The 18,224-nt window shown below is 38.8% G+C and overlaps 1 protein-coding gene and 1 long non-coding RNA gene across 2 annotated transcripts in view; one reads left to right on the top strand and one right to left on the bottom strand.

Annotated features, from left to right (window-relative positions):
• ITGA8 (integrin subunit alpha 8) overlaps positions 1-18,224 on the top strand; it is a 142,822-nt gene that overhangs the window by 83,449 nt on the left and 41,149 nt on the right. Inside the window, exons 17-23 of the mRNA XM_039877466.1 lie at positions 189-343; positions 1,619-1,756; positions 2,245-2,312; positions 3,680-3,827; positions 8,990-9,081; positions 13,369-13,449; positions 17,970-18,050. Coding sequence (XP_039733400.1) covers positions 189-343; positions 1,619-1,756; positions 2,245-2,312; positions 3,680-3,827; positions 8,990-9,081; positions 13,369-13,449; positions 17,970-18,050 — 763 coding nt within the window. The remainder of the gene's footprint in view (positions 1-188; positions 344-1,618; positions 1,757-2,244; positions 2,313-3,679; positions 3,828-8,989; positions 9,082-13,368; positions 13,450-17,969; positions 18,051-18,224) is intronic.
• The window catches only part of LOC120614632 (uncharacterized), a 90,393-nt gene continuing 72,506 nt past the window's right edge, over positions 338-18,224 (bottom strand). The window contains exon 4 of the long non-coding RNA XR_005656020.1: positions 338-607. This is a non-coding gene — a long non-coding RNA (uncharacterized LOC120614632). The remainder of the gene's footprint in view (positions 608-18,224) is intronic.

The following is an 18,224-nucleotide window of genomic DNA, read 5'->3' as shown; positions in this document are numbered from 1 at the left end:
ATACGATTTTTCTCAGCGTATTTTTGATCCCAGCTATGAAAAATAAAATGTTTTTGATCCCAGCTATGAAAAATAAAATGTTTTCTGCATAAGCGAGTTGCAATCGGAACTCTTACCTCTGATCCAGCGCTGTCTTCACTGAATCCTTCCCCTTTGCGGGTTGTATCCACTTCCTCTCTGTCCTTCAGGCCTGACCGCGGAGGTGGAGTTAGATTCTCTGAAGCAGAAAGGGGCCGTCAAACGCACGCTCTTCCTGGACAACCGTCAGTCACGTCTCGTCTTCCCCTTGGCGACAAAGCGGCAGGGATCCCGCCAGTGCCGCGACTTCACCGTCTACCTGCGAGTCAGTGTGCCAGCACCGCCTTGCGGCCTCTCACCCGCTAAACCAAATCCCAGGCGTTTTCCTCCATTTACCCATCACGCTCGTCCACACTCATTTTCATTTTTTCCAGAGGAAGGTTTATTTTCAGGCGGTACACTCCTCTCTCTGAGCCTAACATCAGAGAACCCAATGATGTGTTGCTGTTAATGCCCACGGCTTCCTTTTTGCTTCGTGCATTTTTCTTCAGAATAGCAGTAACTCAGGCGGCTTTCATTTCTGCCTCCCCTGCCAAAAAAAAAAAAAAAAAAAAGTTAAACACAATTGATTTGCATTTTTCTGCTATGTGAGTATGTTTGGTCAGATTTTATCAATGTGCATTTCAGAGCCAACTCAGGAGAAAAAACTAAACAAAACGAAAAACGTTTAGGTATTCAAAGCCTTTATTAAAAAGTGATTTATAATTATATATTAAAGCAAGGGATTTTTACAATAACTCGCAAACCTACCATGAAATTTAAAAAGCCAAACCATTCATGATGCAATGATTCCATCTTCTTAGCGGTTATGAGGTATCACTCTTTCCCATTTTGTCCCCTCTAACGGTGAGTGAGGGGAACCCTGGGGAAAGCAGAGTGTACAAATACACTCTAGAACAGAAAGCTGGGCGTGTGAGCCTTGGGTGTCACCGTGATGGGGACTGGCACACAACTGAGGTTGACATGGCCAGCACAGGATGGAAGCCCTTGGTGCTCAGGGCCTGCTGCCGGTGCCACCCACTCACCTGGCAGGAGTTCTGTGTTGTTTGTTTTTTTTTCCCCGCCAAGGGAACTTTAAATATGCTGAAGGTGTTTTGAAGTTCAGGCAAGCCAGGGCTTGAGGAGATAAGAGGGGAGGAGAATCAAGATGTCTTCTTCCTCTGAGCCCAAGAGGACTCAAATTCTGCTAACATCATGAAAATAAAAATCTCAACTCAATGACATTTATTGCATATATTAATATGATTTTTTTTTTACTTTGCAATTTGACCAATCCGTGTGAGTTTTGAAAATACGGAGAACCCGAAGGTTACCTCTAGAAGCATATATTTCAGAGAAGCCACAGTGCTAAATGATTCTTCTCTGAATATATATTAAGCTGACTACTACATACCGCATCCATCAGTGTGTGCTTAAGCCCGCTGGGGTGATAATTACTTCATCATTTACTTTCATTGACTACAGTCAAAAGCCTTTCACAGACTGACATCTTGCAACTATTTCACAGAGGCTTTCTTGAGTTTGTGATTATTTTCCCTAGGACGAAACTGAATTCCGAGATAAACTATCACCAATCAACATTAGTCTGAATTACAGTTTGGATGAGTCCACCTTGAAGGAAGGCCTAGAGGTGAAACCAATATTGAACCACTACAGGGAAAACGTTGTCACCGAACAGGTAGGTGCTTGATGGTCCTCCGTGGCACATTCTCAGTCAGGCCGTGGGCATTGCTCCTGTGGCCTTAGGGTGGAATGCAGTCCCTTTTGTTTTCATTCCTGTGCACAAACATGTCACATTGGGGGATTTTCCTAATGTGTTTCCTGAAACACTGCGTCATTGCATTTTCGGAAGCCCGTCCCCTTATGCAACTCAGATTTAAGTTGTTCAACATGTGACTGTAATGGGAGCAATACAGCCTGTAATCCTCAAAACATCGCCGAAGTAGCATTCTTTCCAGACGTTTCAGAACGAATGGAATCGGGCGCTTCTGTAAACTCACCCACGTGGAGAGTTTCCGCCTAACAAAGCGTTTCTGGCTGGGTAGAATCATGCCTACTGAAATGAAAGCGTTTGGTTTAATTCGTAGAATCGTTTATACATTTCAAGAAAAAGGATGTGATTCAGGTTTTCCCCGCTCATTCCTGGTGCATGTTTGCACAACACAGGCTCACATCCTGGTGGAGTGTGGAGAAGACAATATGTGCATTCCTGACTTGAAGCTGTCAGCTAGACCGTAAGTTTCAATAAATAAACATGTGCATTTTATCTAATGGAATACAGGTGTTTATGTAAAGCTTCTCTGGAGAAAGTATACACTTTCAACTACTACCAGGAAAAAAAAAAAATCACTGAGTGAAATTCTTGAGCTGGGCTACACTTCGAGTTAGCCTGCGGTTCGGGTCAGTTCTTTGTCATTGGTGTCAAGTGACACACCCTAAGATCTTGCCCAGGCTGTTTCATCTTTCAGCAAAAGTGGGAAAAAAAAATGTTTTTGTTCGAAGTAAACTCATGCATGAGGTGGTTCAGGTTGTATTTACTTGTTTCAGTTCTGTGGGCAAAGGATTCAAATAGGCTGCTTCTCTCGACACCTTCACAGACTGGTTTTTGAAGCACCTCATGACTCAAAGACATCCTTAAAATTGTCAAAACAAAATCAACTTTAATTTACTGAAAAAAAAATATATATATAGTGGCACGCTATGGAGTAAAGCAGAAGGTGTCACCAAATCAAATGAGAATCAAAGGGCTTCCCAGTTGCCTGTAATGGAGAGGTACCAGTCCATAATTATACCGCACTATGCTATGGAAAGAAATGAGACTAAGATATAAAACATCCTAAGGTGGAAAAGCTCCTCCAGCCCCACCCCCGGGACCTGGCCACTGCCAGTGTTTGGAATCTGCTTGGTACTCCCCCAAAGAGATTTCCTCTAAACTTTACCATTTAGCCAATGTCCAAAGCGATAGCTTTGATTAAGGGTCAAAAGTGAAACACATTTCCCAACGGTGGTTCAAATCGAAATTTGGAGTGAATTCAATTTCCTCAAAATGCCTCGATCAATTATTTGGGATCTTATATCTGCCTCTTTCTTTCCTCTTGTTGTCCACCTTGCATTACCTGTCCACCCTCTGAGTTTGTAAACTCTCTCTCTCCTTCTCCCACTGCCGATCTTCTTCCTGTCGGATGTTTTCAGGGATGCGCCAGAGTTGCCCTCCTTCTGGCTTGTGAGCCAATTGTTAAATTTTCTAGAATTTTTGGCGGCAGGTTGTTAAGTATGTCAGTAGCTTGAAATTGACCGCAGTTGGGAGGGTTTACACCGCTAGAATCAGCAAATGGTGCAAACCAGTGTTTCTTTTTATTTTTTTAAGAACTGGTTGCTAAACATTTACCAGCACACCATCGGATGCTTTCTCACCCTTCCCATCCAGACATGGTCCCCTCGATTCTTCTTGCTACCCCTTCATGACCAGCCATCTGCTTTTTGTCCCAGTCTTGCATTTTCACATCTTTCTTCTTTTCCTCCCAGATAAATCCCTAAATAAAATACCCGTGAATGCAGAGAAGTATAGTATCTAATGATTCCTTTTAAACCGCATGTCTAGAGATAAGCATCAGGTCATCGTCGGAGATGAAAATCACCTTATGCTCATAATCAATGCAAGAAATGAAGGAGAAGGCGCCTATGAAGCTGAACTCTTTGTGGTAATACCAGAAGAGGCAGATTATGTCGGGATCGAACGCGGCAACAAGGTAATGCCTACGAATTACTTGAAGTAGGAAAGACCTAGGTATATTTTTGAAGTCAAGTCAACGTTAACTAGATCCATCGTAGCTCAGAGTTTCTTCCTAAATAAAAGAGAACAAATTGGCACCTTACTTTGTTAATCACAATAGCGAAGAGCCAGAAAGGGGGACAGTCTCAAGCAGTATTATTATCTTTCTTGGCCATAGTGCAAAGACAAATTGGCCAAAGTGTGAGGGCTGCAGCAAGGAAGAGAATACAGCTGGCTGCAAGAAGCAGCTTACCGATTGATGGATTTATCAGCTAAATTCCCAAGCTAACTCCCACCCTTGCTGGCTGTTTTCGGGCCTTTGTTTTGAGTTCCTTTAAGTTTCAGGCAGGTCCCAGGAGGTCTGGTTCTCATTACTGCTCATGGAGGAAGGTCCAGCCAACCTCAGCTGAGCCCTGATAACAGCTTAGACAGGCACTGGAAAGGAAACACATTCATTTTTCTTTCTTCTTGGTCCACCTTTTCGGGACTGGGACCAAGGAAAGCCAGGTCTTCGTCATTTGCCAGTCCTTCAATGCCTCTGTTTATTAAACTGACACCGATGGTTTTTATAGTCTTTCCTTCCTTATCAGAATGTGAATCTTCCCACTCAGAGTATCTGTAGGTTCTTCTGTGTTTATCACGGGTTGGTCTGAAAAGCCATTACGAATGCATTGTAGGGTACTGGAGAGGGTGCCTCATTTTCAGAAATGTACAGACTCACAATTAAGAGCAGAAACCAAGTTGATCACTCTTTCCTAGTCGTCACTGACCGCACCTCACACAGAGCCAGGCACGGCAGGCTCTCTCCTGCATGACTTGCTGATGGATTTGTTTATTTAGCTACGATTTAGTAAATGTCTGCCAGTTTCTAAAACTCTGTGGAGTTCGAACATTCTGGTGATTAATTAATTTAATGGAAAATAATTCCTCTAAAGAGATGTTAACAAATTGTTGTAATATTTGTATTTTATAGACATTTAAAAACATCAAGAATATAAAATTCTCTATTTATACCTCTAGTCTCATTGTTTCTGTTTTGGTTAAATTATATTCTTAGTAAAAAAAAAAAAAAAAGGAAAGTAAATCCAGGCTAGTAATAATCATGTATCTTTGACAGTCACAAAATCATTGAGATTCTGTTGAAGAAATTTATAGAAAAAAATATCACCTATAAATACTTCCATGCAGGTAATATAGAAATAAACCAAAAAATGAGCCCAAGTATGTTATTTTTTCAAACATTTGAGGGCACCACTCATATTTTTATTTCAATTTCCCTCATGCCACACCACCTCTGACTTGGTTAAACAAAGCATCTATTCTAAACCATGCTTTTAGCAAATGACTGTTCACTCTGCCCAGAATATGAGAGCATTTATCATTTCTATCTTCGGCTGTAAGCATTACAACAGACATTATCCGCAATCTCAAATGAGTCCTTAACTATTCTTCTTCCATCAATGTCCCTGGGGCTGAGACTTAACTCAGTCTTGGACTTTTACATAACTAAGCCACATTCTGATTTCTTCTTTGTTTTTAAGCAGTTTGAGGTTTGTACATCTTCTTTTTTAAACGCAGTTCGAGTTTTGTTTTTTGTTTTTTTTAAAGACAATTTTTTCTTAAGGGGAAATGTATTAGGATTATGATTGTAAGCGTTGTTATTCTTTTGTTGAAAAACATTTATCTCTTCGAAAATGTAGATGCTGATCATCTTTCTCTACATTCTTCTAGGAATAAAGGTTTATGTACTTTATCTTTTTATTACTATTGTTGCTGTAGTAAATTATACATAACATTCACCATTTTTAGGTGAACAGTTTGGTGGCATGAAGTACAGTCACACTGTTGTGCGACCATCACCATCATCCGTCCGTGGAAGTCTTTTCACCTTGCAAAACTGAGACTCTGTCTCCATCCAACACTAACTCCCTAATTCCCCTTTCCCCAGCCCCTGGTGACCACCATTCAACTTTCTGTCTCTGTGAATCTGTCTGTTCTGGGGACCTCATATACTCTAGCCAGCTCCTCTCTTCCACACCCACCTCACGTGCCGTGTGTCCGCAGCTAGACCTGCCACCTTCCCACACTCACGCTCTGCCTCCCCCTGTGCGTCGTATCCCATCTCAGAGAATGGCCTCAGTTTCTGAAGCCCGAGTTAGTCCTAAACCTCTCCAGTCCCTATCCGCTTTCCGTCTAACTGCCACTGTCACTGCTTTCATCCAGGCCGGCATGATCTTTTTCTGAGATCGCTGTCACAGTCTTCTAAGTCACCTCCCCATCTCCCTGTCTCCAGTCCCTTCCCTGCAGGGGAAGCCTTCTTTCTAAAATGCAAATCGGATCACATTTTGCTTAAAACCCTCACTAGCTCCCTATGGCTTTTAGGATACAGTCCAAGTCCCCGAGATGACGAAGGAGGCCCTGCTCGCTTCTGCGGCCTCCTTGCTATTCATCGATTCTATCCTTTACCCACATCCTAAATTCCAGCAGGATAGAATTTCTTTTCAATTTCTGTAATAGCTGTGAACGCTCTCACCACAGAGAACTTGTCCTGCAGTTCCTTCTCTCTGACATATTCACTCTACTACCTCATCCCCGTTAGCCCGCTTATTTCTACTCATCCTGCAGGCCTCAGCCTAATAATGGTTGAGATGGCTAACATTTATTTTGCAGTTGCTATGGGCTGGGCATTGCTCTGAGCTTTTGCATATATTTAATTTACTTAATCCTTATATCAGCCTGATAGAGACATGTCAAGACTATCATTATCTCCATTTTACAGATAAGGAGAAATTCAGTAACATGCCCAAAGTTACACAGCTATTATGTAGCAGAACCAAGATTGAAACTTCAGCTATTAGGTCCAGACCCCTGTTCTTAGCCAGTAATTTGCAGTCCCCGTCGCATGAGCTTAGATGTCACTTGGTTCATGATACCTTCTCTAATTGCTTAAATCTGTGTGCATGTCCTCCTTTATCACTATGAATTTCTCCTACCATAATACTTAACACACTCTACTAATCGTGTGTTCCCATGCCTCGTTACGATTGCTTGTAATCACTTATTACAATTGTTATAATAATTGGAAATTCGGTGAGGACGAGAGGGCTTTTTTTATCACTGCCTGGTAAATAGCAGTTACATAGTAAATACTTTCAGTGAATGATACTCTAAGAGCTATAAATGGATTAGAACAGAGGGGTTCCAGGAACAGCTGAGGAAAATAACCTAGAAATATCTAGAAAAACAATTATCGTTTTTGTCACTCAGAGAGGAAATAAAGATTAAAAAAAGAGAAAGGGTGGGGAATCTCAGGAGAGAAAAGATCTTTGATTGATGTGGAAAAACTACATCTGGAAAGCTGGAAAAAATGTACATATAACTTTTACCCTTTAGATAAGATAAAAATATTTACTATAGAAACTAAATCCTTGAATTATATTTAGGGAACACATGGGCATGTTTTTAAAGCTTTTGCTGGGTTCTTTTTTTCTTTTCCCCCCATGTTCAGGATTGAGCTAATAATCCCAATACAGAATATCTCTGTACAATTTGAGTTAGTTATAGATCCTTAAGAACTTGAATACATGCCAAAGCTATCTTTGAGAAGAGAGAATATTACTAGCTTTTTAAAAATACGTTTCTTAGTTCCATCAGAAGACTGGCATGTCATTCATTCATGTTTGGAAATAACATGTCTTAAATGATGCCCCCAGATATTAGTGATTCATTCCTTTCTCATTAAGTGGAACAGACTTTCAATGGTGACATAAGAAGAGGACCACAAGGTGACTGAGAAAGAGGACTTTACAGTTAGCTGTGTAAATTACTTCTGCTCCGTATTTCCCCAAACCACCTCCTCCTTTGTGGCAAACCCTGTTCTAGGTCCTGGGAGTGGAACAGAAACCACTGCCTCCTGAAGCTCACTTTCTCAAAGCGCATGATCTACCTACAAAATTCTTTAGCTAAATATCTGGGTTGTGTTTGGCTTTTCTTTGTTTCGGTGTTGAATCTTGGTTTTTCTCAGTAAAGTAGAAAGAAAGGAATGGAGGATGGTTTCTGAAACTTTTGCTTAGAATTTCACATTACTTCCTTAAATGAAATTTCAATAGAGCTGATAGATGGATAAATGGTCCTCATATTCAGAACTCTCTTCTGTGGACGTCTCATGGGACAGAAACTCCCCAAAAGTTGCTCCTTTATGAAAGTCCTCAGATTGCAAACCTATCTTTGGGAATGAGGGTAATAGGTGATGTGTTAGTAGCACTTAATGAATTAGAGTGAAATAATGTGTGAATGCAAACAGCTGTCACCAAAGACAGAGCAGGGCCACAGAGACATTAGGTTTTGAAATATGAAAAGGGCTCAAGGTAGAGAACAAGGTATGGATTTCTAGGTAGCTGGGAGGGACATGGGGACATGAGGTGGAGCTGTGAACACAGGGCAGGAGTTCAAAGACAAACTTCCTTTTCTCCCCGTTCTTGTCTGCTATAACCTGGAGACCTTCTCCAAAATAGTTCTAAGCACCATTTCAAACTTGAGTTTTTATATATTCTAATCGGAATAGGATATAGGGGGAAGAAGGGAAACAGGAAGCACTGGGTAAACATAAAAGTGTTCTCTTTCCTTCTTAAGTATTTAGAGACTTGAACTAAGATTGATTGTGTAGTCTCAAAACGGGACCTTGATGTGTAGAAATTTGTGTTCTAACGGATTCTTCTGCAAATGGTTGTTGAGTCATGTGATAATCTATAGATATTACTGTCTTCTTAGATATTACTTTTGCAAGAATAAATTTGTTTAGTTGTGTTGAATATCGGTGATCTTCATGGCCTGAATCTAACACTAACAACAGTGACAACAATTTCTGAATTGTTCATATGAATAGTATCTTAAGCATTTTCGTCTTCAAGGAAACACAGTAAATGTGTTACCAATCTAAGGTGTTTCTTTCTAAAATTGAACTTCCATCTTTTCTCTTGGGTTTCTCTTTTGAGTTGATGGTCACGAATTCTTCCAGACAGTTACCCACACAGGTGTTTGAAATCAAGGGGACCTTCCCGCCGGCGGCATTGCTTTTGTGACAGAATGTAATTTATTCTGCCCCTCTGAACTCCACGCTGGTGTTCTTTCCTGTTGCAGGGATTCCGATCACTGAGCTGTGAGTACAAGATGGAAAATGTAACCAGAACGGTAGTGTGTGACCTCGGGAACCCTATGGTGGCTGGAACAAATGTAAGAGAAAACCAGAAGCCCTTAGTGATTTCTGTCTAATTGAATTTTAAAGAGAACTGATGGAAAGCTCTCCAATTAGCACTCAGCAATTTAGCACAGAGCGATTAAAACAAATTAGGCAGGAAATTACCAAGGTAATGGGATTTAGCATTATAACCAGCATGGAGTGGATAATCTAAGGTTAAAAACACAAAAAGACGAATATTTTTATATGCTTTCTCTTTGGACATTACTCTCACGTGTCTTTAAGTCAAAACAAATCCATGAAGACGTTTTTTTACTAAGGATTTTTTTCTTTGAATTTTTTTTCTTTGAATTTTACAACTTTTTTCTTTGAACTCGAAAACAAATACGATGTAAGTAAAGGACTGAAGAAATAATATGATTAAAATTTTTACCAAAGATAATTAAATTTTTATGTCTACTATAACTCCCATATGAATATCATCCACAGTATTTTCATCTTAAAATATTACCATAATTCGGCTTTTGAATCAGCTTTACCACGTCACTTGAAGAATAATACAGAAAAATGTAGCGAGAAAAAGAAAGGATTAGTGATGTTCTGTTAATGTGCTTAGGAAAGAATAAGGAAATGGGTTTTTCCCTCTACTCCACCTCTTCCTCCTCCTTTTTCTTTCTTTGTTTCCAGATCTAGGAACTTCCCATCCAGGATTACTTGTAGACGACAAATTTATTTTATGCAATTGAAGTTCAAGTATATGCATACGAACTTCTTGTAATAAATATCACCACCGAAGTGATTATTTTGTCATAAATCAGAAAAAACATCCTGAAATCTACAAATGCCACATAACTAAATATTATATAAAGGAAACATATGTATTCTTTTATTTTAAATTAGATGTCTATGATTATCGATGAAGTGACCTGTTTGAAAAAAATTATGAAAAATTTATAATTGCATAGGTTTTTATTAGGACAGCTTCCCAAATTATATTCCACAGAGTGCTAATCTCTTGAGAAAAATCTTTAGAGGGGATTTCTGTGGTTACTGCTGAATATCGCATCCTCTGGGACACTCAGGTGCACATTTGCATTTTAAAGGTACTGAGAAGTCTTGCAGTTAATAAACCTTTTAGCCCAAATATTTCACACATTTATTTGAGCATTTGAAACTTTCTATCAATACCTATTCCCAGTTTACACTCTAGGATATTGTGCTACAATAATGTTTCTGCCTTTTTACACTATAATAAACCCTATTCCTTTGATCCTGAGTAGTTAAAAAAATGTGTCATGCTGTAGTCTAGTGCACTCACTTATTGGTTCAAAAAAAGTAAATATTTAAATGAAAGGTAAACTTTATCACAGAATTTTTATGAGCTTACATGTATTGACAGCCCTCTGTGTTATCAACCCATCACTGGGTGCTTTTTTTTTAATGTTTAATTTTTACAACAACTAAAAATCCTATGAGTCAGGTATTTTTCCAGTGTTATGGGAGAGAAATGTGAAATTCAGAGAAGTCCGATGAATTGCCCAAAGTCACACAGGTTGAAGGACAGACCCAAGATTCGAACCACGCCTACAGACAAAGCCCATGTTCTATCCTGTCTGCAAAATTGTGATAAGTACTTGGATGAAAACTAATAAATAACAGATGAGACATTTAAATGAGGCCATGAAAGACGAAATGGAATGTCTAAGCTATTAGAACATTTTTCATTAGAATCTTTTTATCTAGAAGCTAATAAATCCTTTTGCTAGTTTTCATCAAAAATCTAACCACCTAATGTGATATGAAGAGGTCTCCCTCAGGCCAAAGAGACATGAATTGACATGGTGGCAACAGTGTTAGCATCTATAGATGACCAGGCACTTATTTCTTTTTCAGTATTAAAAGTGTTACCTCTAGACCAGAAAACATCTAAGATCATCAATAACTAAGAATAGCTTTGGAATGAAAACCAGCCACCGGTGTCATTCAAAGTGGAGGGTAAAAGTGGCAGTGAGGTCTTAACCACAAATGTGTTTATGTGAAACAATGTCAATCCGTTTTACCAGCAAATAATCTTTAGAAGTCAAGAAAGTAAATTGTTTGTATTCATTTATCTCTGAGGTCTATAGTGGAAGAAACCTAATAGCTTTCTTATCTCACCCTTTAATACCCTTAAACACATCAAATTTTATTGCATTCTGTTTTGTTCAAAAACACTTTGATTTCTTTATTTATTTATTCATTTTGTATCTTAAAAAGAATACTCTCAGTGGATTATAGTAAAATTCCAAAAGTAAAAGCAGTCCTAAATAATAATAATTAAAAAAAGCATCATAAATTTCCAGGAATATTTATTCTAGTCCCAATATTTTTAAACAATCGTTTTCAAGTGACTTTATGTTTTAATTTAATAAAACATTCAAGGCAGCATTCAGAAGTGTCACTCCTGATTTGTCAGTAATATCTTTTTCATAGAATATAGTAATATAAAATATTTATATGCCAATAAGATTCATAAAAACTTGCAAAATCTCTCAACCAAGAAAACAAGAAAATATTAAGAACACATGCCTCTCTTACTAATATGTAGTTTTCACGCCTTCTGTGTATCTTCACCCCATGCTGAATTGCTTTATAATGAAAACCAACATTAGACAGGCTTCATCACAATACAGTAAGAGCCCCCTTCACTGGAAGTGTACGAACAATGGCATACTCTTTCTCATCATTCTTTTTTGATTAGAAACAACCACTCTTATTGCTACCTCTTCTATATAACTGGTACCGAGCTAGAGTCTGAAAATATCGAGATGAAAATTCACAATCCCCATTCCATCAGAAAGTCAAATTTAGCACTATCATAGGTTGAGTGATAGGAGAGTATTAAAGGAGAGAGAGAATAAAGAGAAAATTTCTGCCTGGGCTGGCCTGAAGGATCAGAGGATGTGTTGCAGGAGGTATTCTTGCCCTGAGCTTTGAAGCATGAGCAGGGAAAGGCTTATGAGGTATCTAAAGAAGAAGAAACGCGCATGCAAAAGCCCAGAGGTCTGAGAGAAAATTGCACATTTGTCATTATGAAGGTATTCACCATGGCTGGGGCATAAGGGTGCATTAGGCTAAATAATTAGACACATCTGGGTTTAAATCTCAGCTTTGCCATTTATCAGCTGTGATGCCTTGGGCAAGTCACGCTGAAGTGGGAGAATTCCTATTAGCAAGAATGTTTGAGGCAAAGAAATGATATAATATGATATAAAGCCCTAGTGGCTTATAGCACAATCAGTAAGGGCTAGTAAAATGATGATTTATAATAAACATGGTAATTTATTATTAGTTTATGTTTTACTGGTTCATATCTCTGGCTCATGAGTTTTTAATTACAGGTTTGATTCTCACAGTATAGAGTCAGTCCGGAGGGATTTCAATTCTAACTACGCAGTTTATTTGCTCTGTACCTGGAGCAAGTCCTCAGATTGCCACTATAATGTAAAATGTCACCAATCACAGTACCTGCCTCGTAGAGCAGTTGTCGTGATTACATGAGAGAATATGTGTAAGGCTTAGCGCAGTATATGGGAGAGTAAGTAATACTGTTACCTGTCTTAGTATCTTTACTTCCTTGTTTATATTACCATTGGATTTATTTTTCTCCATTTTTTAAAAATCTGTTTTCAAATTATAAAGATAATATGAGCAGTTTTAAAACTTTGAAAAATAAAATAGAAAAGTAATCCAAATACTCATAACCTCAACATAACTATATCATATTATTCTGGTATATTTTCTTAGAATCCATTCTTATTGTCATACAGTAATTTTTCCAGTGATAGACTTTTAAAACCATAGTCGAAACACATTGCACAGGCAACTTTGTAACCTTTTTTCTTTACTAATCATCATTCTATCAGATGTATTTTTCACCTTATTGATAGGCTTTACAGCCAGAATTTCAGTGTCTACATTAAAGTCCATTGCATGGAAGCATCGCAGTTTTCTAAAACAATCTCCTTTTGTATATTTAGGTTGTTTTTAATTTAGCATGCACAGAAGATGTCAGGAGAAAAGTTGGTATGGGGCTAAATGAAGAGAGGGAACCAAAATACATAGGGACTGAAATTGTCTGGGCCCTACAGTCTCAACTGCATCATTTCCTCTCAGCTCTCAGTCATCGAGGGTGGAAGCAGAAAATGGATAGAAACGGAAAAATAAACAGCAGTCTGTGGTAGAGTTTTGCAGGATGACCTGAAAAGCTTTTGATGCTATGTATAAGATTCCTCTCACGTCATGATATATTGTCTTGTGTGATTTTTTTTTTTTTTTTTTTTATATCTCTGGGACTCCGGTTTACAGTTCCACGTCTCGAGAAGACAAACATGAGCATTAACTTCGATCTTCAAATCAGAAGGTTAGACTTTTAAATGCCTAACGCTCGGAATTAAAGGTCCATAGCGAAAGGAATGCTGCTGGTCAAGCTTCTTCCCCTTAAAAGTCCATCTGAAATTGGAACCCAGACTTTCACAGCCCATTTTATCTTTATTTTTCTCAGTTATCTCAGTTTTTTCGGTATTTTTCGTTCTGAAAAAGAGATGGCATTCTCTAGGCCAAGTTATGAGAGTGAAATTTTGTCCTGGGCGCTGTCTCATGCTTTATTTTCCTTTTTCCCCATTTGGCCTCTTTGGCAGCTAGAGCTGAGGCCTGTGGGTGGCTGCCCCCTTTTTCTAAGACGGATCCTGTTCAGGATTCAAGTGCGACTTTCCCCTTTCACCATCTATTCTATTCACTCCTTCATGGCGGGACAGAATGCTTCGTGAGTGAGAAGAGCAGTGTGCATGAGGAGCAGGCAGTTTCAACTGTGGACGGCAACCCATGAGCCAGTAACGGAATCAATATAATCGCTCTTGACTCATATTAGAAGAAAAGGAAATTAAATGGAGTATAATATCTCAGAGTCCTGTTCGTGAGACTTTCCTTTCGGATTAACATAAATACGTACAGTGAGATACCCCGGGAGATGTGTGTGTTATTTTGTGGTCTGCGATTTTAGAAGGTTGAAAAACCCTGAAGCAGACAACACATGCAGGCATCCCGTCGGTATTTATAACTGGCCCAGCATGTTCTGATATAAAAATGACTGTGAAATCAGTATCTACAATTCGGGTCTCAAATACTGGTGTGCAATGTGGCTAATCTCTAAAGGTACCTTCTGTCCTAGAAGAAGAAGGTGTCATTAGAGTGTGATGACTTTTAGAAAAAATTGTTATGCCCAGTGGATTATTTCTTAATAGCTACTTAATGAAAAGTTTAGGAATTTTTAAAAATTATATAAACTGTAAGAATGAAGGCGATTTCAAAAATCTGCAGCCTGTATCACAAACCATATCCTCTGAACTTCGTCCTACATTCCTAGGGAGAAAAGTTTTCTAACTTACTTTCAGTGTCCTTTACTGACCTTCATTAGGTCTTTTTTGAATGTGACCTAAATATTTTCTGCTGAATCTTAGAATTTTCTTTTTTACTCAAATTACTGATGCGTTGCAGACAGGATGAATTCTTCTGTGATATCCCTTCACTGTACCAAAAGCTTTTTAAATCCCTTTTTTTTATCTACATAAATGTATGTTTCCCCAAAGGTTCAGGTAATCGTAAATATTTTCATTTGGGAAATCTGTTAATATTTGTAAGGTTTAAGAAAAGGACCACCCTGACAGCAGGCTGAAGTCTCCATTTCTCCCCATCGCTGTTTGAGACAATGATCTTGTAGGGGCATGCCACTCTCTGTCGCCTGGGGAAAGATACATCTCATAAAATATGCAGCCTTTATTGAGAAAGAAAGTCCGTTACAAAGGTGCAAAGCAAGTTCCTTGACATTTCTTTCTTACTCTTGGATGCAGTTGCTGATAACAGAAGAGATGCAATTTCTTCTGTTAAAGGATGCTAAATGATGTCCTAAATACCTGCCCCAGATCCATCCTGAAGACCATCATTTAAATAGTGAATTTGGTGATGAAGTGCTAAATCTGACGGAAAGTAGAAATGGTCACATTTTTAACATCCCCCTTCATCTGAAAGAATAGGCCACGATTATATTCCATCCTTAAATGCTATAAAACTCATGACTGTTTTAACATGACCCTGAAAAATATGAAAATATAGAAGTGCAGAAAGAATTGGAGGGGCTACTGGAACATACGTAAAGTATCAAATCCCAAAAACGTACGTTACAGAGATAAAAGTATTTGAGAAGACTTTTCGTACTCGAATACTGAAGTGTTTGAGGAGCCAGCGTTCATGTGCATGCTCTGCTGGCAGACTCCAAAGATGTAAATAAGTATTTAATGGATGGTTTGCATCTAGTTTAAATGTGTTTAAACTAAAACTAAACTAAAGCAAATGCTCTGAAGTCAAAAGCTTTTGACCACATTGACCACTGTTACGCACATTTAATGCCCTTTTCCACAAATAGACCCCAAAAGAAAATGGGCTTTATAAATTAATAAACGTAACATATTTCATGTTACCAAATATTTGCATTCAATGGTGTCTCCATGCTCTGGCTCTATGCGACACGTAAACATTTTCCTGCCTGGGTAGAGTGGGTCTCCAATGGCAGTTCCCATGTATACACACGTCTTTGTGATCATCACTGCAGCTGCTTTCTCGGTAATGGGGAAATTGTGTTGTGTTTGCTGACATTCCAAAGACCACAGAAAGCATAGCAGGAGTGCTAGGAAATAGGAAACAGTAGAGAAAAAGAAAAATTGCATTGGAGTAGTGAGCGGAAAACATGTTTATCCTTGGTGCATGACGTAGGGTGTAGTCGTGGAGAGGAAATTCATCGTGCCTCATATAGAAGCTAGCAGTGACAGTATAAATAGCTCAGCATCCAAGGTGGTGATGAAGTGCTCGTTTGTATGTAGCAGTGGTATTAGTGAGGGGGGTTTCCTTACCAGAAAGAGGTCAAAGAAGCATCTAAGTTCTATGTCAAGCCTGGTGGCTTTCTCAGTAGGAGATTCTGTTGATACCACTGGTTGCAGTACCAAGTGTCATGGTGAGCTTATGTGACAGGATAATTTTGATCAGCCAACCAGGTCTAGCCTGCTTTTGTTACACTTTAAAACAGTCTCTGGAAATCTCATGTTGGACTCGTGTCCTGAGATGATTTCAGTGCTTGACATCTATTGACCGTTTCAGGGAGCTGTGAGTAAAGGAAATCATGTTGTTTGAACCACCTACAAACAAAATGCTGAATTATGGATTAACTTAAATGACACTTCTTTCCTCCGTAATTCTAATTCCCACTGCCACAGAGCAGTAGTGAACTAGAAAATAGAACAAAGTCGGTGTCATCTGTGGAATAACTAAACAATTTCCAAACTAAAGAGTTCCCCATAATGGATTTGAGACCACAAAGTCTGTGACAAGCGGAATTAGTTAATGACTTCTTAGTAGTTAGTAATTCAGAATCCCGCCATTAAAACAAAACAACAACAACAACAACAAAAAACTTTTTAGCTGACTGATCCTCCCCAGATGTGATAATGACAAAGTGGCCTGGAAACTGGGGTTCAAACTTTGGTGAACAAGTCCCTCTGGGCTCATCACAAGCTTAGCAGAGATACCCCATTACAGGAAATGAGCCTGACATTTGCCCATTTATATCTTTTATGTGTGTTTGCAGTTTAAGTTGCCTTATCAGTATATACAATCGAACAGGACTTTTCAAAAGCCATGTGGGAACGGTTCTGTCTCCTCCTCCTTTGAAAGCAAACTTTTATCCAGCTCCCACATTTGGAAAGCTTCAAAAGCTATTCAGAACATACACCCCATTACCATCACCGCGGTATTAGAGCCTGTTCATGGAATCCACGTGAGATTCGATAAGGAGAAAAGAGGCTTCCTCTTCCTAAATGAGCCCTGACTATAAACATGACCTGTTAGTGGTGGCGTGGCCACATCTCAGTTTGCTGAAAGCTGCATCGTCCTTCGGGATATTAGGGCGACTTCAGTGAAAGCACAGTAAGACAGTAAATGCAAGGGGGATCACATCCAAAGCTCATGAGACCTGGTCCATTTTCCTTACAGCACTGGATGCTTAACATATGCATTTTTTAAAAGTTAAATTTCATATCTAATTATATTTGCTTGAAAGAAAGAAACAGCAAACTTGAAAATCATTTTGCCACTGTTCAAAAAAATACAATTAAGAGAGATTCTTGATGCATTTGACAAACATCCATGTCCTCTGCCCATTGCCTCTGCATGAACTGCCCAGCTTTCTCTGATGTCACTTCTTCTTGCCATCGGCCATGCTTCTGTTAGCCCCCACCCCCCAGTCAGCCAGTGAGCAGGCAAGGTGTGTACACGTATTTTAATATTACTTAAGAAGTAAACCATACGGGAAGTAAATTTGCTGCCAAAACAATGTATGGTATGATGCATTCCAGAGCCGCATGCAAATGTTTTTCCCTTATATGCCGCTCTTGGATTATTCTTGCCAGTCCTCCCCTTTATTAGCATGGAAAATCAGGAGTTGATTTGCTATCCTTTTCCATCTGATGGGCAATGAACATGATACACAGATTAGTTAAGGAATATATCCAAGGTAGATGCTGGAAAATGAACTCAGCTCACTGCCCTATGGGTTCGGCCATTGAAACAAAAAGTATTAGCTTTTCTGGATTTCTGTTGTGTTTTCAGATAAGGTATCTCTTCGTGGAAAATTACTGCATTACTTTTGATCATGTAGCGATCAAGATAAAAATTTACAAATGGTTATGATTTTGTAGAATGGATATGCCACTGTTTTCTAAATTATCATATTGGTCATGTGTGCTGCTCTTGTGATACATAGAATGTTTTTAATGATCATACATTATAGTAACACATCTGAGAAAATACATTTAAATCATGTGTCATTGTTTTTAGTTCCAACAAGGACAACCCAGACAGCAATCTTGTGAGCCTACAAATCAACATCACTGCTGTCGCTCAAGTAGAAATAAGAGGGTAAGTAATAAGCAAGGTGTTGTCTTAGTTATGTTATAATAATAGCTTTGTGTATGTGAGAGCAATGATAAGATACTAGCAAAAACTACATGGGAGTTTCCTAATGCATTAGAGATGACAGTTCACTTTGGTCATAAATTTTCATTCTTTTCTATCCATTGTTAGCCTTCCATT

This window comes from Pteropus medius, unplaced genomic scaffold, assembly GCF_902729225.1.
Source record: "Pteropus medius unplaced genomic scaffold, Ma_sr-lr_union100, whole genome shotgun sequence".
Taxonomy (NCBI): Eukaryota; Metazoa; Chordata; class Mammalia; order Chiroptera; family Pteropodidae; genus Pteropus; species Pteropus medius.
This window is presented reverse-complemented; position numbering and strand designations above follow the sequence as displayed.